This window comes from Vipera ursinii (genome assembly GCF_947247035.1).
Source record: "Vipera ursinii genome assembly, chromosome: 2".
NCBI classification, from domain to species: Eukaryota; Metazoa; Chordata; class Lepidosauria; order Squamata; family Viperidae; genus Vipera; species Vipera ursinii.
In genome coordinates, this window is record NC_139513.1 from 143,408,849 (window position 1) to 143,428,918 (window position 20,070).

Consider the following 20,070-nt stretch of genomic DNA (forward strand, 5'->3'; position numbering starts at 1 on the left):
GTGCTTTTTTTTTTCTGCTGCTGCTGCTGCCTACTCACCGGATCCGAGGAAAGGCGTTTGGGCAAGGAGGCTGCAGCCGCTGAAGACAAGCGGCAGGGGACGGACCCTCCTCTCCTGGCCCCCTCCTTGCTTGGTTACCCTCACCTCCTTTCTCCGGCCGATGCCTCTGCTCAGGCCCGCTTCTGGGTGAACCCTGTCCCCTTTCCCTTTCCCCTCCATCCCTCTCTCTCTCTCTCTCTCTCCGAGCATGGATCATCTTCAGTGGCTGGTGAGGCTTTACGCGTTGGCGGTTCTCCTAGGTTTCCGGCTGGAACAGGGCGATTGCCAGCACTACCTCCACATCCGACCGGCCCCCAGCGACAATTTGCCCCTGGTGGATCTAATCGAGCACCCGGACCCTATCTTCGATCCCAAGGAGAAGGACCTGAACGACACGCTGCTGAGGACCCTGCTGGGCACCCACTTCGACCCGAGCTTCATGGCGGTCTCCTTGGCCGAAGATCGTCTCGGAGGGGACGACCTAGCCCAGCTGGACCTGTTGCTGCGGCAGAGGCCGTCCGGAGCGATGCCCAGCGAGATCAAAAGTCTGGAGTTTTACGACGGGGGCCTCCAGGCCAGCAAAAAACACCGGCTGAGCAAGAAGCTCCGTCGGAAGCTGCAGCTCTGGTTGTGGTCTCACACCTTCTGCCCGGTCCTCTACACGTGGAACGACCTCGGCAGCCGCTTCTGGCCCCGTTACGTGAAGGTGGGCAGCTGCTTCGGCAAGCGCTCTTGCTCCGTCCCGGAAGGCATGATTTGCAAGCCGGCCAAATCCGTGCATCTGACCATTTTGCGGTGGAGGTGCCAGCGCCGCGGGGGGCAGCGTTGCACGTGGATCCCCATCCAGTACCCGATCATTTCCGAGTGCAAATGCTCCTGCTAGGGCGGGGGGGGGGGAGGGAGCAGCAACGCGTGCCCTCCGCTCCAGTCACCGCCAAGGTCCCGAGGAAAACAGCCAGCCGAGCAACACCCTGCCTCTTTTTTTGTTTTGTTTTTTCCCGCACCGAACCATCCGGCCGCGAAGCCGGGCTTCGGTCGACTTCCAAGACGCTACAAAGAGATGGGACGTTGGCCTCCCCCCCCCCCCGTTGGAACGTTTTGCACTGTTCCGGGTTGTGCAAGACAGGCCACTTTTTGCTTTTGTGTAAAAGGCAGGCGAGCGTGCGTCACGAAAGACCCGGGAGAGTCCTTGCGCGCGCGGACCCTCTGCCCTGCAGACCACCCAAACGCCTCTTGAAAGCAGGTCAGTGTTTAACACCGCGGACTCCTCTCCTCGTCTGCTGTACTGTTAAAAGAGGAGATTCGCCCGGATCATCGCGGTTGAAGTTTTCTCCACCCACCTCCCCGTCTTTAATTTATATTCCAGAAAGAAGCGTTTGGAGGATTTAAAAAAACAAACGCTCCTCAAATCTTGGTGGTTGTTTTTTTTTGCAAAGTCTTTTTTTTTAAAAAAAGAAAAAGAAAAGAGGACCTTAACATAAAACATTTTTATTATAAATGGAAATATTTTCCATTCTTTTTTTTGGGGGGGGGAGCGGAGTCTTTTGAGTGATTTGCGTGTTCATATTTTTTTTTTACGGACTTCCGAGATTTATTACTAACGATTTAAAGGTTTAAAACGCGTTGTTACCGTTGTACATAGCGGGTTTGGTGGTGTTGGTTGTTGTTGTTGTTGTGTGTTTTTTTCTTCTTTTCTCGGAACGTCTTTCATCTTCTGTACGTGCAAGAGAGTTTGCTATTTATTCTTTATATTCATTCCCTTGTGTAGTCGAAAGTTCAGCTCGAAATTAAAATCAACCACTAAAAGATCAAACCCCTCCTTGGATTCTTCTGGGGCGCGGTTGGGGAAGGGGGGGCGGCGGGGGCGCTGGCCCAGGCGGCGTGCGGGGAAATCGGCGCGGCTTGAGAGGCGAAGGCACACACACCCCACCCCACCCCACCAGTGGCGTAGCGTGGGGGGTGCAGGGGGGGGGCCGGGCGCAACATCTGGGGGGGCGTATTAGATGCATTTTACTTTAATTACATCAGTATTTTCATAACAAACAATACATGCGGTTAAGGGGTAAGGGTTTCTTTAACTAATCTAGTGGAAGAGACTCGAGTGCTAAAATCCACGGGTTAGGGGGCGCAAATGACTTGCCTTGCCCCGGGTGCTGACAACCCACGCTACGCCACTGCACCCCACGCACCCCTTTCCCAGCAGCGCCACTTTTCCTTGGAAGCCGGTCCCGCCGGCTCGGATGGGGGGGGGGAGGGCGACTTCCCAGCCAGCCGAGAGCTGGAGAAGAACTCCGTGGAAAGCGCGCTGCTTGTTTCGTTGGCTCGCTTCTCCGTCCGCCCCCCTTTGGAAAAGGCGCGGGGCAGAGGCCTTCGGAGAGACGGCGGCGGGAGGCGGGCCCCGGGGACGGAGCAAGGATGGGGGTGGGAAGCCGGGTGGTTGCCGCTTTTTGACATCTCATTCAGCAGGAGCCACGTGTCTCTTGACACCTACCCTTGTGGCCGAGAACCCGATTGAAACGCGAGCCCCGACGGCGCGTTCTTTGGCGCTCGCTGCAGACAGCCGCCTATGGCCGAGCCAGCCAGCCAGCGCCCCTCTCCGCTCATCCGCCCCTTTTTTTCGCTTTAACCCTTTCCCTTCGGGGAAGGGGAGCGCTCGCCCGGCGGGAAATCGCAGCGCGCCTTCCCTACCTTTTTTGCCCTTGGCTTTCTCCTCTTTCCCCAAACTGGAACCCACCCCCCACCCCTCTCTTTTTTTTTCTTTTTCTGTCCCAGTAAAGATGAGTCTCTTCTTCCCTCCCTCGCTCCCTCCCTCCCAACCCGGCAAGACGAACGGGATCTTGGACCACTTCATGCCAAATGACTATATAATAGAGCAGGGGTCTTCAAACTTGGCCCTTTGATGACTTGTGGACTTCAACTCCCAGAATTCCTCAGCCAGCAAAGCTGGCTGAGGAATTCTGGGAGTTGAAGTCCACAAGTCATCAAAGGGCCAAGTTTGAAGACCCCTGTAATAGAGAATAGCCTCTCCACCCTCTATCTGGGTTAGTCACAGCTGCCTTCACTTTTGCTCTACTCTGGGGGAAAAAAATTGGACGCTGTTATAAGCATGTTTGGGTTTATTTATTTATTTATTTATTTGTTTGTTTGTTTGTTTGTTTGTTTTTATAAACCGCCCTTCTCCCGAGGGACTCGGGGCGGTGTACAGAATAAGGTAGGCATACAGAATAAACAATAGTGAAAAAACAATAGTAAAATACAAACTGGGACCCCAATTAGAGCTATCAGGCCAGGCCGGACTGCTGGAACAGGTTTGCATTGGTGAAGGGAGTTTTCACAGCACCGGAGGTCTCCTGCCTCCCGCTAGAGCCCCCAAAGAAGGAGAGGCTCTGATCAACCTGCCCCATCAACCTAGGATGAACTGAGTCAGCAAACTCAGTTTTCTGACTTGAGGGGGGGGAGAAAAGTTTTCTGCAAACAAACTTTCCTCCCTCACCCCGCAGAGCCTGGTAACTCGGGTACTTCTTTTCCAAACCAAAATAATTGCACCTAACAGTGTATTTTCCAGGTAATGTCGTGCAGGATGCTTAAGAAAGCTCCTTTTTACACATTTGCCCGTTGGTGTGGCACCTACCCCCGAGGTGCATAGGTTCAGCCACGTACAGAAGTTGCTTCCGTTTTAGAATTGCTTGAACAGATGTGGGTCAGGCAAAAATTCAGGTATTTACATGAAGGTCTAACATGCTTGATGTCCCGACCTTTTGGTTTCCTGGCCTGTCCTAACTGGAGTGGAATTGTCTTGGGCCGCATTTAGTTAATGTACATAAAACACACCATAATGTTACAAGTTTACGATCTGCAGCCTCATCACTTCCCCCGTAGCTGCTAGGATTGCATGAGAGCCCATGGGCCGTGGGTTGTACGCTCCTGCTTTGCTCTTATTACTTGACCTAAAGAGCGCACATCTTTTCTTGTAGCATTCAGAGATACGATAGTACTGTTAAACCAGGGGTAGGCATAGCTGGCTCAGGAATTCTGGGTGTTGAAGTCCATGAGTCATCAAAGAGCCAAGGTTGCCTACCCCTGTTTAAACTATCTCGCAAGTGGAGAAGGTGTTTGAAATTGGGAGATTGCATGGCTAGCAACTTTGTCTCCAGGAGCTGAGCCTAGAGGTTTTAGGGCTAATAGGTTAAAAGGCATAAATCATGTCACCTTCTATGCAAGCATAGGGAAAGTAGAGGCACTGTCTACAAAACAGGAGGGCACTAACATAGGATCTTTGGGGCCTGTAATTTGTTCCTAAAAGGGACGCTGTGGCTCAGTGGGTTAGGACGCTGAGCTTGTTGATCAGAAGATTGGCAGTTTGGCGGGTCAAATCCCGAGTGCTGCGTAGCAGAGTAAGCGCCTGTTACTCGTCCCAGCTTCTGCCAACCTAGCAGTTCAAAAGCACATAAAAATGCAAGTAGAAAAATAGGGACCACTACGGTGGGAAGGTAACAGCGTTCTGTGCGCCTTTGGTGTCTAGTCTTGCCGGCCACATGACCACGGAGATGTCCTCGGACAAGCGCTGGCTCTTCGGCTTTGAAACGGAGATGAACACCGGCCCCTAGAGTCGGAAACGACTAGCACACATGTGCGGGGGAACCTTTACCTTTTTAATTTGTTCCTACAGATGCTTGTGGAGCAGCTCTGCTTTTTCTTCCTTTCTCTTCAGTACCCATAACCTCCAACAGTGTCTCTCAACCCTGGCAACTTTTAAGATGGGTAGACTTCCAACTCTCAGAATTCCTCAGGCAGCATGCTTGCTTGGGAATTCAGGGAGTTGGGAGTCCACCCATTTTAAAGCTATCAAAGTTGAGAAACACCGCTGCAGTATTCCTTTCTATATATAGTTTGAGATTGTGATTTCATCTTCTAGATCGCTTTTCTTCCCACAAAACGGTTAGGCCATTAGGGGCATCTCTCCTATACCCTTACTTGTTTGAAAAATTAAATACTGGCTCCACCGAGGAAGAAAATTCCATGTTAAGGTGACTCCTTTGTGGGACAAACACAAAGGTTACTTGGGAGAGTTTTCCGAAATTACCTGCTCTTCTGTGATGTATATTTATTTGGTTTCCCAAGTCAAGTTGACTTTGCTTAGCATGGGCATGATTCCCAGCAGCAGCAACCCAGGAATCCTTAGCACACTGATTAAAAGCCCTCCAGGAACTTACTCTAAAGTAAGAGAAATAAGAATGGCCCTGTGGAGCAGCTTAAAATACTGTTAATACTTAGGATCGCATGAGCCATACAGGGTGATCTTAGGTCAAATGTATCTCCTCATCAGCTCTCAAACATTAACATTAAAGCAGCATGCTTTAATCAGATAACTTCCTGTCACCTATTAACCTAGCTGATGACTACAAAGCCTCATGCTTCTAATTCATCAAAACAGTCAACAGTTTGCTTCCTTAGAACAAGTTGTCTCAAAGTCACGCCTCCAGACAGGCCTTCCAATCCTGAGCCTGCCAATTCCAGATGTGCAGCTGGGTGCTGAAGATGCCAGATGGTGAGTGGCTGGAGGATTAAAGGGAAGTTTGGCCCTACATTTGAATATTCTCTGTCTCTTTTTTCTCTTACACACATACACACCCACGCTACAGCCTTGAGTCACTGACTGGTCTGTTTTAATTATAGACTCTTGAAATTCCTAAAGGGAAGTTGGAGAGCAGAAATGAAATAAAAAGAATCAGTCCAATTCTCCATCTCTTCCAGGTCCAATAATTGGAGCCACCATTGATGAGTGGTTTAAGCATCAAGTATGATTGTGCCAAGTTAAAACAGCCGTCTTAGATTAGTTAAGAAAGAACTGTATATTTTAACAAAAGATGTGTTCATAGAATACATCTGACCAGTCCAAAACCTAATTGTGACAGCATCCTAAGCTTCATTTGTTTTTTATTTATTTATTTTTTTTGTAGAGGGGTTGGGATGATTTTTGTGTTGGGTTAACACAATCTTATTACGGTAGTTTATGACCCACTGTATTGGATGAGCTCAGAAACTGGACTAATTCATTAGCCAGCTTAAGGTGAGTGGTAAGGACCCAGCCAATGTTTCAAGGGGAGGAGCAGTTCATGTCTGAATTCAGCAGTAATTTCTCAGTTGTTTAAGCAAGATGACAAGATGTGCTTCTGTCTCTATTGGACTTCACTGTGTGATATAGGAGAAAATACGAGGCAGTACAATGCAAGGTTAGGCAAGTTGTTATTCTGCACACACACATATCCCATTATATTTTATAATGTGATTCCCATAATTCCTGACCTCAAGTTATACTTACTAGGTAGGAAAGGGCAAATAATTGGGGCAAAGTTGTATTGTGAGCTACGTTCATTCTGTCCAGTTGCTCAACATACTTACTTGCACCTTTCAAGCTACTAATTTCTCTGAAAGCTGAACTTCTAAATTTTACTTCTAAACAGACATCAGGATAAGATTAAGTTACAATTGGTTGACTTTAGATCGTAGAAATATCTCAGCTATGAGTTTGGCAATGCTCTGTTGTTTCTTTATCCCTCTCATATATCTTCTCTGTTTTTGTCATAATATACTAAGCATGCATATTCATTAAAAACAATCTGTAAATCAGTATTACAATAATCAGTGACTATGACTGGCATGGCAGAACAATTCTGTGCTACCTACTGTATAAATGTCCATAAATCACAACATCTCGCAAACACACACATACAGTCTTGCTAATGTACACAATCTAATATACTCTATTTTGTGATCACTTGGGTTTTGGAATAAGATTCAGAAAAAGTGGCACCTTAAAAAAAGTGACCTTACCTTTCGGAGGATTGTTACAGATAGAGACCAAATTGGTGTTTGAGCATTTTTCTGTATTTAACATGCAATCTAAGACCTTAACAACAAACTTGAAAAGGGTTTGTGAAAATCTATCGCTAATGACATTAAGCATAGGCTTCCCTCCTGGAGTCCAAGCCTCTTCCTTTAAAATTCTCTGATGCTGAGGCATCTTCTCTTTCCTTTCCTTTCCCTTTTTTTACTGCACTTTTCCTTCCAAGGGGGGGAGGGGGTCTACGTACCTTGACTGTTGCGGGTATTCATTAACTTCATGAACAGGAACAAGGGGCACTATTACTCATATAAAGCACCCTGCCCCCACGACTATCTAAAGCTTCATTGTAAAGGGATTAACAGTTAAAGACCTTCATCTTATGATTCTTTCATTTAATCTGAGTGGCGCCTGAAAGACATGCTGGATGGATGATCATGTTCAGAATATTTTTCATGTCAAGATATCTCGGGATTTCAGGCAGGGGTAAAGGGGTGTGATTTGCATCTTAGAAAACTTTTAGGGAGTGTGTGTGTGGGGGGGGGCATAATCATTGATTTTTCAAGAAGGAAAGAGAAAGATCCATATAAAGAGAAAAGACACAGAGTGAAAATAAATGCCAGTTCCAATCAAAATATTATTTTCTCCTAACCCCAAAAGTCTACTCGTCGTACTTGTCTGAAGACTAGTAACTTCACTTTAAATATTTTGGTCTTCAAGGAAGCGTTCGATATAGGCTGATGTGTGTTATCAACACATCCATCTTTGTCCTGTATTGCTTTGTAAAATAATAAAAGGGTATGTGAAGACTGAAGGAGACAAAGCAGAGGGCACGAAAGAAGCAACTACATATTAAATTCTTTAGCCTCCCTCCATAAATGTGCTAGACCAGGGTTTTTCAACTTTTTCACCATTGTACCACTTTTAGGATATGGCAATATCCAAGTACCACCGGTCACCTAGCAAGGTGTCAAAAACGTGATGACCCCCCCCAAAAAAAGAAAAAAGTGATGAAGTACAGGTAGTCCTCAACTTACAACTGTTCACTTAGTTACAAACAGTTACATTGTAACTGTTCAAAGTTACAATGGCACTGAAAGAAGCGTCCCCCAAGCCACAGCTGAGCAAGATGCCTGCCTACCCAGTAGCGCTTTTCCTCCTGTCCGAGGTTTTCATTGTTGTGAGCATTTCTGTTGAGGATTGGCAGTGGGGGTGGGGTGGGGGGTGTTTGGTTTTTATTCTCCCCCCTCCCCTTTGCTGGGTGGTTGCAGCAGGTTTTGGTCACTTCACATGACCCTGGGACACTGTGAGTGTCATAAATATGAATCAGTTGCCAAGCATCTGAATGCAAATCACAAGACCCTGGAGATGCTGCAAGATTCCAGCTGATCAGCGCTTCTTCTGGGCTCAGCAGAAGCGCCAGGATCAATGCCGAGCTCCAGCTGGAGCCTGGCACTGATCCTGGCACTTCCGCTGAGCCCTGACAGCCCCGAAGAAGCACTGATTCTGGTCTATCCGCTGAGCCCTGACAGCCCTGCAGCTCCAGCCATCTCTCGCTCAAGCTTGTGTGGTGCTGCCACTGGTTTAGCTCATTCCCCTCCCCCGCTACCACTTTTCTAGGATGGTCGCGTACCACCTGCCAGGTGCCAATGTACCACAGGTGGTACCCGTACTACTGGTTGAAAAGCCCTGTGCTAGACTACATCTCCCAGCAGACTCAGCAAACATAACTCATAGTTAGGAGTGATGGGAGTTAATTGCCAAAGATCCAGAAGGACTTACGTTGGGAAAGGTGTAGGTTTGGAGAAGGTGGGTGCAAGTGTTTTGGGGAGAACTGTGATCTAAAGCACATCATTGAGGCCTGTTTCTTCCCCACAGAATTCTTCTGGCTGCAAGTTTAAGGGAACCACAGTAAGTAACTGAGATGTAACCTGAGAAATATGTATATTTTTCTCTCATGCCCACCCATAGTATGGAATGGTAATGCTGTACTAGGCTATCTAGACAAGATGGAGAACAAGCATCCTGAGGCTGTTGTGGATGTTATTTTCTAAACAAAATAAAATAAAGAGAAAAGTAAATATAGAAAAATAGTACACATAGTTCATATGGCTGGACCCTTTCGTGGGATATATAATTTCAAATCTTTACTATAAAATGCATCACATTGCTCGAGAGATTCTAGAGTTAGGGAACTGGAACAATTGAAAAAGACATGAAGAAAAGAACATGTTATTTGGTTTGACCCACAGGATGTGCCTTGTGTTGTTACATCTTATTTACATATTTCTTTTGACCAATATCATTTTGTCTATTTTATGAATGGGGTGAGTCCTCAAGACACTCCTCTCTGTTTTTGTGACCTTGAATGGCTTGGAATAAGACGCTTTTGCACACCACTGTGTGCAAATTTGTGATATTGGTTGATTCAGCTTGCCTTTTTTGTAGGTGAGTCTACATAGCAACAACAATAATAAATCTAGATCCTTTCCAACCAGCATTCAGCAATATGCATTTGCAGCAAGATAGAGCGTGTGGAGAAATATATTCATGGTTCATCAATGAATATGCTATGCAAAGGGCTGGCAGAGAATAGTTGTGAGCCACTGCAATTTGCCTTCAGGCATAGAATTACTTCAGATAAACAAATGTCTTTTGATGGTTCAGCATCTTTGGGTGCCAATGCAGGAAGTGAGCAAGCATAATTCTCACCCAAGCAGGTCTAAAAAAATTTGGAAGATAGGAGAGCTGAGGTGATACATTGGCATTTTTCTGCCTTAACAGGATAGAGTTGCTATTTTGTTTCGATGTCCTATTTTCTTCTCATTTTGGACATTCACAGAAGCAGAAAGTGACTTAACCTCTGGTCTGCTTCTCCCAAGGGAATAGGGAAAACATCAAAGCAATGATGTTCTTCCTGTTAGATCAGCATGAAGAACTCATGAGCCTTAGTCATGCCTCATCAAGTTCAATACATTGTATGTGCCAAGCTGTCACTTCTGAATTGCATCGGAAGTGTGGTCAGCTCACACACCTATAGCAGGGGTTAGAATTAGGCAGAGCATTGCCTTCTGTGATTTGCTTGTGGAATTCATTGCACTGAGTATTAGATCTCTGCACAGGTGCAACGTCTCAGTGGCTACATTGGAAGGCTTGAAAGAAAAGTGCTCTGCAAACCTGTTGAAAGGCAATTAAAAAAATTATTTTATCATGTTTATTCAACTCATTAGCCTCATCTCATAAGTCCTGAGAAAATGTAAAATAGGGTGCTTGATCAGAAACTGGCAATTATTAGAAGCCATTTTCTAATAAAAAAATAAAAGAAATCTTCCAGAATAAACTCAGCCTTCAGCTTGGGCATTTTCAGAGAAACAGCTGCTCAGCTACTAAACACCCAGAATAAAACCTTTGGGTCAAGCCGTAAATGGAAAGTTGGCATCCAAATGGCATAACCGAGGCATTCTTGGTTGATTCTAAAGGCTGAGCAGGAAAATAAGAGATACGGTAGTCTCTAGATAAGATAAGATAATCTTTATTGTCATTTTTTACTGTGGGCACAATGGCACACATCAAAAATGAAATTTAGTTGCCCGCTCTCAAAGTGAAATACATTCATGACACACACCTAAAACATACTATGTATAGACCCACACCCCTACATCTATGTAACAATAAAATATTAAATACTGTTCATCTTGAACAGACATGTCAAACATAAGGCCCGTGGGCCAGATCTGGCCCGCGAAGTGGTTTCATGTGGCCCACGAAGCCATCTTGGAAAAAGTGAGGGAATGGCCCCCACTGTCTTGGCCCTGGCCCAGAGACCCTCCTTCTGCCAGAGACCCTCAGATCTCTCCCACTCCTGCCCAGCCCCCCATAGGCACCCTTGATGCGAACGATGTAGAGCTGGCCACGCCCACCCAGTAGGCCATACCCACTCTAGCCATGCCCACCCAGTAGGCCACGCCCACCCGGCCCCTTGAGGGCAACCTCAACGCTGATGCGGCCCTCAATGAAATTGAGTTTGACACCCCTGATCTTGAATATATAATGGAAGGAGGAAGTCTGAGAGTTCACAAGGTTAATGCTGTATGGAATGAAACTATGGCTGAATCTGGATGTTCTGCTTCGGATACCACGAAGCCTCCTCCCAGAAGGTAACAAGGAAAACAGGTTGTGAAGAGGATGAGTAGTGTCCCAGATATCTTACAGACCCTGGTCAAGCAACGCTTCTGTGCTATGTCCTGGATGGGAGGGAGGGAACTGCCAATGATCTTTTCGGTCATCCTCACCACTCTCTTCCTGTCTGAAGCAGTGATGCTTCCAAACCAGACTGTGATGCTGTATGACAGGATGCTCTCAATGTATGTTGATCAGGAGAATCTGTTTAGAGCTTGAGTTGTGTTAGGAAACTATTGCAAAATCTGCCTCATTGCTATCCTGCCATGCAAAGAATGTGGTAAAGACTGCCGTATTTATAAGGGTTTCATATCAAAAGGAAGCATTTCAGCTCAGACTTTTGGAAACATTTTTTTTTTCTACCCAAAGTTGAGATTGCTACTATGACATCATCCTAAATCTGTAAATCCAGGGCTGGTGAAAGGAGCCAAGCCAAAGTTGCATTGGCAGGGCAGAGCAATTGCCTCCTGCTGGCTTGCTGGGCTAGAAATAGATGCAAGACATCAGGCCCAGGTGTACTCTTTTGAGCTTTCTCACCACCACTTCCATGCCCAGCAAAGTCCTGAGGGAACTGGCAACATGTAGAGACTGCAGGATCAGATTAATTTCACTCCCTGCTTTCAAAATTAAGTTTGAAGGCAAGCCTTTCATCACAGACTTTTCCCCCGACCAGTCAGGCTGGAGAAAGAGGGTAGACCTGAATAGGAAAGCAAAGGATGAAATTACAATTATTTATTTATTTATTTATTTATTTATTTATTTATTTATTTATTTAAATTTATATGCCGCCCTTCTCCCTAAGGACTCAGGGCGGCGCACAACAATAAAAATTAAAAACATAAAATAGAAAATTTAAAAAAGAATTTAAACAATAAATACAATAATTATATGACAATTTTAAAAACCAGTAAAAAGCTAAGTAAAACCGTAGTCAGTCCAGGCCCGCTTGTTGGAACAACCACGTCTTTTGGCCTGCCCTTGGCCCCAGATACTCCCATCATGAAACTGCTAGAACTGAGCAGGATCACCAGCCCTTATTAGGATGTAACACCACAGGGCAAAGGGGTAGGGGAAAAACTTGTCTACTAAAACAAGATCCCCAGTATAAGTTACTGTTCACCTTGCTGATGGAACAGTAACGAGGGCAGACTTTTGACTGAGTCCATAACGAGTCTTCCAGCGGATGGTGGAAGATGCTATAAGTCACCAGAAGGGCTTCTGTCGATTTCAGTTTGACATACCAGGAGAAGCAGCTGGAGCAACTGACAGTTACCTGGTAACTCTACTTACGGTGTTTTTTTTTAAGAGATGTACACATTCCATAATAATGTGGTTCTGAAATGGGAGGTGTTTCAAAATCAGCTTGGAGATCTGATACACGTAGTCCGCGACTTACAACCATTTGAAGTTATAATGGCACTGAAAAAAACCTGACTTCTGACTCACACTTAACGACCATTGCAGTAACCCCATGATCACGTAATCAAAATTTGAGCACTTGGTAACTGGCTCATATTTATGACGGTCGCAGTGTCCTGGGGGCCCCTGATCACTTTTTGCGACTTTTGCAAAGTCAATCTGGGGAAGCCAGATTCATTTAACAACCGTGTTACTAACTTAACAGCTGCAGTGATTTGCGAAGCAACTGTGGCGAGAAAGGTCGTAAAATGGCTCAGTTAACCATGGTCTCACTTAGCAGCAAATGTTGGGCTCAATTGTGGTCATAAGTCTAGGACCGCCTGTAGTCACTTTTACAGTTAAAATGAAAAGCTTATACGATGCACACCAACCTTTGTATTTATTTGATATCATCCGGCGCTCCATTCTGCAAGGGAGGAAGGACGGTTATCTGTTGAAACAGGGCTGGAGGAGAAATCAGTAGCTGGAAAGTTTGCCTCAGACTGATGAGACTCAACGTCTCTTCAAGGTCACAACTTAGGGATGTCCTGGCTCAATTCATTAAATGAAATAGACTTGGACCTTAGACCAGAGTTCCCCAACCCCCCAGTCCGTGGACTGGTACCGGGCCACAGCATGCCAGCAGCTGGTCCACACAAACAAGCAAAGCCCCATCTGCAGGATGCAGGAAGCACACAAAACCACAGCCCTTTCGGTCTGCGGAAAAACCTCTCTCCAAGGAACTAGTCCTTGGTGTCCAAAAGATTGGGGACCTCTGCCTTAGACCATTGGATGGGGATGTCTCAGAAATCTTCATAATGGTAGGCTCCTGAAAACCCCAAAAGCCTCCCAGGATGAACACAATGGCAAGTCACCTTGGCCAAGAAGGTTGCACGATTGCATTCGTGTAGTGATCAGAAGCTGGATCCCATTTCAGAGCATCTTTATTTTTACTCCCGTTTAAAGGATTGATGAGATTCTACCCCACATAGCTTTGCAAAATAAGCTAGAGAGTAAAAGCAGTAGAATTTGAAAGGCCTATTCTTTCTAAAATGTTTGACAGCAGGAACTAGCATCAGCAGTGACCATGGGGCCTGGCATTTTGTTCAAGGCTGCTCTCCAACAGGTTGGGGTTGAAATGGAGAAAAAAAAGGCTCTAAGGTTAGTGATGACAATCAACAGGAAGTTATAGTGTACTAGCTCCCAGGTCTTGCTCAGGGACCCTGCACCTGCTAGTTGGATGAGGTGTGATTCTAAATTAGACAGCTCTAGGGTTTTACTGAAATGGGGCAAGAGATAACCGGGGCACCAAAGGCAGGGCTGCAAATGGCATCTGATTAAATCACTTGATATAATTAGTCTTAGCAGATAGAAAGGCTGCCCTCTAAGATCTAGCATGATTTGACTGTCTCGTCTCTTGAGTTTCAACATTTAGAAGGCTTTTGACCCCCAAATAACACTGTGACTTCAGTGTCCATTGAACTGAACTCCAGTAGAACTGAGGTTTTGTTTGCTTCATGATCACTAATCTCGCCTCCGTCTGCCCGCACAGATATTTAAGGAGGAGGAGGAGGAGGAAGAAGGTCAATGGAACTTGGTTCAAATCTTGAATCCTACTCTTACTGAAAGAAAAAAAGAAATATTTTGCCCAGAGTTGATCTGCCTCTTGATAGTAGAGTTATTCTGCGGTGTCTCGGCTGTGCCTTTGTGAGCTAGAATCCTTATGTTAGATGGTAGCGAAGACAGGGCTAGGAGGGTGAACACAATTATATTCAGGCCCACATGCATTTGCCACAGCAGCCTCCATTTTAAAAAAGCACCTTTATGTTTCAAAAACCAATTTCCCTCAACCCTTATAGTCTGCTTGTTATTTCCCATTCTCCCGTGTAGGCACACACAGAAACACACAGGAGGATAAAACAGGAACTGATTAGAAGACCTTCAGATCCACAATGCTGTTAAGTCCAAATGAGAAGAGATTTTTTTGGGGGGGAGGCGGGGGGGGCGGGGGAGAGGAGAGGAGATGACTCAGGACCTACTAGTTTCCAAACGATGATATAAAGAGCTTTTCACCTCTAGGCTGCTGGCTCCACTCCAGCAGAGGCAGTTAAGAGAAAAACCACCCTCATCCCATGCCTGCTCACTGGGCTGGACAAAGTGAGTTGTAAGCCTCAGTATGAGTCCAACTAGACAAGGATCTGCATCACAAAAGCAACACATTAATCAACGGGCTTGTTGTCAGCTTCAGAAGAACAGCCAGAGATAAAAGGGGGGCATGGGGAAAAGAATGATCTCGCCACCCTTTTAGGGACCCCTGGTGGACAAGTCAATGCCCACGTGGAAGTCGGGCAGCAGGATGGGAAGCTATGAGGCGCCAGGTCTCAAGAGGCTGAAGTACCCCAGCTGTTGAGCCAAGTGTGTTTCTTCCTTTGGGCCAGCCCTTGGCAATCGTCAGGGAATGGGCCAAAGACTTTATTTTAAGCCAGAGCTGCTGGTAACAGGTATTATCTTCTTTTCAGCCACTTCATTTATTCATCAGCTCAGCCCAGCCAAAAATAATCTCAGACGGTGTTGTGTTATAAACTTGGTGGAAATGCTTTCCATCCTTTTAATTGGTCTTTTAGCATTGGTAAAATGATGTCAGGTTCTTTCTACGCTGTGGTGATTATGCCTACAGAATGATGGAGAAGAAATTTCAAAAGCGAACAAGAAAATCCAAAAATCTTCAATTTGAGATACTACAGGAATAACGTATAATACTTACATAACAATCTGGGCATAGCTAAAGCACCAAGCCTAATGCTGGTTTTGGAGCTCAATTCAGAGATTTGGAAACATGAAGCTTCCAGCCAATTAAAACGGGAAGAGCACATTGCAACACATTTACACTTTTTAACAAACTAGAATGCTACTGGTCCCTATTGTTGGACCAGGCTGAGAGGGTAGTCCCTGCCAAGGATTTGGGACTAACTCCTTTATATTCAAGGGACACGGTGGCTCAGTGGGTTAGGACGCTGAACTTGTCGATCAGATGGTCGGCAGTTTGGCGGGTTGAATCCCGAGTGCCGCGTAACAGAGTGAGCGCCTGTTACTCGTCCCAGCTTCTGCCAACCTAGCAGTTCGAAAGCACGTAAAAATGCAAGTAGAAAAATAGGGACCACTATGGAGGGAAGGTAACAGCGTTCCATGCACCTTTGGCGTCTAGTCATGCCGGCCACATGACCACGGAGTCATACTTGGACAAGCGCTGGCTCTTCGGCTTTGAAACGGAGATGAGCACTGGCCCCTACAGTTGGAAACGACTAGCACGCATGTGCGGGGGAACCTTTACCTTTACCTTTTACCTTTATATTCAGATGCTTTTTGGGGGGAGAGGGGGAAGTATCTGTATTTTCGTCATCTGAAATAGAACTTCGTGAAATTTGAAATCAGCATAGCTGCCTTCTGCATGGGGGTGGCTGCTGCCAAATTCCAGATAGATACACTGAAGTTTCTGTTCAAAGGACTTCAAATTCAGGCTGGGACCTGGGAATGCCTCTAAGATAAATCTACAAAAGAGCTGTTGGTCTGAAAGGATATTATTCTTGATGAAACTAGGGTAAGGAATATAGTGTAAGTAGTCCTTGACTGATATGCCCACCTAGCAGTTCTAAACCGTGCAAAAGCAAGAAGATTACTAGGTACCACTTCAGTGGGAAGGTGACAATGTTCCATGCTGACCACTTGACCGTGGAAATTGTCTTCAGACAAGGCTGGCTCTCTTGGCCAAGAAACAGAGATGAAGCACCGTGTCTTAGAGTCCAACACGACTGACAGGGAAACATTTACCTTTTTACTCCTCGACTTAACAACCGTTCATTTAGCGATTGTTCAAAGTTAACCACGGCACTGAAAAAAGTGACTTTTCGCTGGCCCTCTTATGACTGTCTCAGCATCCCCACACTCACAATATCAGAATTCAGGTGTTGGGCAAGCAGCATTTAGTTGTGATGGTTGCAGCATCCCGGGGTCATGCGATAGCCATTGGCAACCTAACTAGTTGGCTTTCAGAAAGCAGAGTCAACGGGGGGACACCGGGTTCACTTAATGACCAAGTGATTCATTTAACAACTGCAATGATTCATTTAACAATCAGGGCAAGAAAAGGTAATCAATCATGTGGGACTCACTTAAGAACTACCATGCTTAGCGATAGAAATTCTGGTCCCAATTGTGGTTGTAAATTGAAGACTACCTGTATAAAGGTTTGGGTTAGGACAGGGATCCCCAACCCCCAGTCCGTGGACCAGTACCGGGCTGTGGCATGCCAGCAACCAGTCCGCACAAAGAAGCGAAGCCCCATCCACGGGATGCAGGCAGCACACAAAACCTTGCACTCTCCAGTCTGTGGAAAAACCTCTCTCCACGGAACCGGTCCATGGTGCCCAAAAGGTTGGGGACCTCTGGGTTAGGCGAAGAAATGGAAATAAGTTGTTCAGGAAGGTGAGGATCAGTCTTGCTTCATCCCAGAATCAAGAGGACCAACCTCAAGTTGGATAGAGGTCAAAGTCCCACCAGGTTTTAAGAAGAATAGATGTTTGTGAACTGAGGCCAGTGGACATTTGAAGAACATTTCTTGGGTATTTCTCAAGGGCCTTCAGGTAACACCTGGAGAATGTACGATCCCAGTGGCTCAAACTTTGTAAGCCTGAACAAGGCACAGGAAACCAGTTTCCTTGCTAGGGCTTGGCCTTATTATTTATTTTATTTTATTTGTATTTGTATACCGCCCTTCTCCCGAAGGACTCAGGGCGGTGAAGCACCTTATTATACTCTTCAATTTGCCTTTCTTGCATATCTCTGGGTTTTTAATCTTGGTCTGAATTTTCTTTGGGAACCTGTCTTTGCCCATTGCATTTCCTACTCTTCTGGATCTTATGCATAATTTGGGAGAACTGTCTACCGATTCTGCTGTTATTGATGTAACGTCTCCATGACATGGCTATAGCCCAGCTGTCAGGCTTTCGGGCAGCTGACTCAAACACAAAGTAATCCTTTTCCCAGGGACAAATCACAGGCTTCTTAACAAGATTTATTGAAGTGGAAAGGTTAAAGCCACAAGAATTTCAATAATGGAATTTATTTTCTATTTAGAACCAATTTCTCTCTTAAGGTAACAGGGTGGAGCCATTCATAATTTACTGTGAACTAGCAAGAAGGAGGGTCTTAAAATAATAATGGATAAGCCTGCAAGTTACAAAATCATCTTTGGAGCCCTTATCGAAACCGATTGAAGACCAGGAAGTTCCATCTTCCTTTCCCCCTATTTTTTTCTTGGGTTGATTCTCCAGCAGATCAGACTGTCCTCCAAAAAATTAAATTATGTTGCTGAAGAGTGGCAGGTTCCAGAGATTAATAAATATATTTCTTGGGTGATGTTGGCATTCTATTATAAAAACCACCGGTCCAGGAATTTCTTAAGGAAAATTAAACAACAAAATTAAGCTATCAAAGGCTTGAACAGCAAAACAATAAAAAAATGAATGCCTTATACTTGGCTGGGCAATGTTACTAAATTTCAGTTAATTATTCTAGCCTGGCAATATCTTGTCAGAATAAGCAGAAGGAAACCCTTCTGAGATCTTGAGGTACTAAAAGTTGCTTTCACAGTGCGCTTCACCATGGTGAATTTTGAGTTTGTGAAGAGTGGGTCTTCATCCCAATCCAGCCGCAGAGGAGACCAAGAATGCAAGTGCTAACATTTATGGAGCAGATAACAAAATGTATAGTATTGGGGAATGGAGAAAGTACCCAATTCCTATCCAGGCTGAGGAATGACAAGGGAAAACCAATTCCTTCCTTCCTTCCTTCCTTCCTTCCTTCCTTCCTTCCTTCCTTCCTTCCTTCCTTCCTTCCTTCCCTTTGATAAAACACGTAATATTTCTGGAAATACAAAAGCAATAGAAAAAAAATGTGTCTCCTCCCCAAATTTGGGAAAAATGGAAATAAACCTATGCCACATTTATTTATAGCACTTTTATAAATATAAAGTCACTTGGTACTGACTATAATGTGAATTGTGTATAACTTGGTTTACACATAAACGTATGTCAGATGTACATCTAAAGTTACTTGAAACGTTCCCCCAATTGTTGCTGAACTCTAAGGAACATAACTACCTCTTCGTTTTTGCCTTTTTTAGGAAAGATAGGCCAGAAAAAAGACAATGAAAACAGGGGAAAAAAGTCAACATTGGTGTAAAACAAAAAATGTTATGAATACTGGAGTTTGTCTTCCATTATAAGAAAAGATACAGAAAATTGTGATTTGGGGGCGGGGGGGGGGTTGAGAAAAAGTGGCTCCTCGGTGCTCAGAACACACACACGCGCACACACACACAATCATATGATATACAATTTAATCAGTCATTTTCCAAATTTGAAGTATTACCAAATCAGCTGTTTCTACACTTTATTTTTTATTTTTTTATTATACTTCAAAAGCATAAAAGAGAGCTAGTCTAGTATAGTGACTGAAGTCTAGGGTAGAACTAGAAAACCATGAGTTCTAGTCCTGCCTGAGGCATTAAGCCAGCTGGGTGATTCTGGAACAGTCCCACTCTTTCAGCCAAACTTTACAAGGCTGTTATGGGAAAAATAGAAGGCAGAAGCATTAGGTCTATAGGCTGCCTTGCGTTCAACCAAAAATAAAGACGAGATAAAAAATCAATAACGAGATGTTAACTCTCGTTTTAGGAGCTTGTTGGATTCTAAGGAGGTAATTGTAATGTTTACCTAGCGTTAAACAGAGGTAGTCATAAGGATCCTTCCTCTCAAAACAGTTGTCGTGGCGAGACAACTGATAAGAACCATCCTCTGTTTGTGTAAGATAAAAAATTTGCTGACAATTTATTTATTTATTTATTTATTTGTATCCCGCTATTATTTTTACAAATAACTCAGGGCAGCGAGCATACCCAACACACCTTCCTTCTCCTATTTTCCCCACAACAGCAACCCTGTGAGGTAGGTTGAGGTGACAGAGAGTAACTAGCCCAAAGACGCACAAAAGGCTTTCATGCCTGAGGCAGAACTAGAAGTCACTGTCTCCTGGTTTCTAGCAGGGTACTTTAATCATTAGACCAAACTGGTTTTCAATTTCTTCATTAATGCAGCCTAAGGAACTTGAGATTCTTAAAAAAAGAAAACGAAAGTTGTAGTAGGAAAGGGCCTTTGAGTCTTAGCTCTGAAAAAGTGACATTTTAATCCCCACCTAATTAATAATCTGAATTAAGGTGCCATTCTTCTTCTTTTTTTTCCCCTCCTGACTTTGCTGCATTTTAAGTAAGGAACGACAGGTGCAATCATGATTTTCTCCAAATGGTACCAGTTGAATTTAGCTGCAAATGAAGGGGAAAACTATCTTTGGTTATGGGAACGGATCGAATCGAATTGTGGGAGAAAGTCAGGCTGACAGATTCCTCCATTCCTATAAACAGCTTGGGTGTCCCAAGGATGATTGTTTAAAGCTAACCGGGAACAGCTGAGTGTTGGCTGTATATATGTTAAACAATCCCCCACCCACCCACTCGCTCCTTTGGCCATTAAAAGCGTGGCGTGTGGCACATAAAC

At 44.9% G+C, this 20,070-nt stretch overlaps 1 protein-coding gene across 1 annotated transcript; it reads left to right on the plus strand.

The window, feature by feature from the left end:
* Positions 1–247: 247 nt before the first annotated feature.
* Positions 248–922, plus strand: NOG (noggin; the record flags this gene model as incomplete). The annotated part of the gene is made up of 1 exon (XM_083353129.1): positions 248–922. One exon carries the CDS (start codon positions 248–250, stop codon positions 920–922), a length of 675 nt encoding a protein of 224 aa, XP_083209255.1.
* Positions 923–20,070: the final 19,148 nt, after the last annotated feature.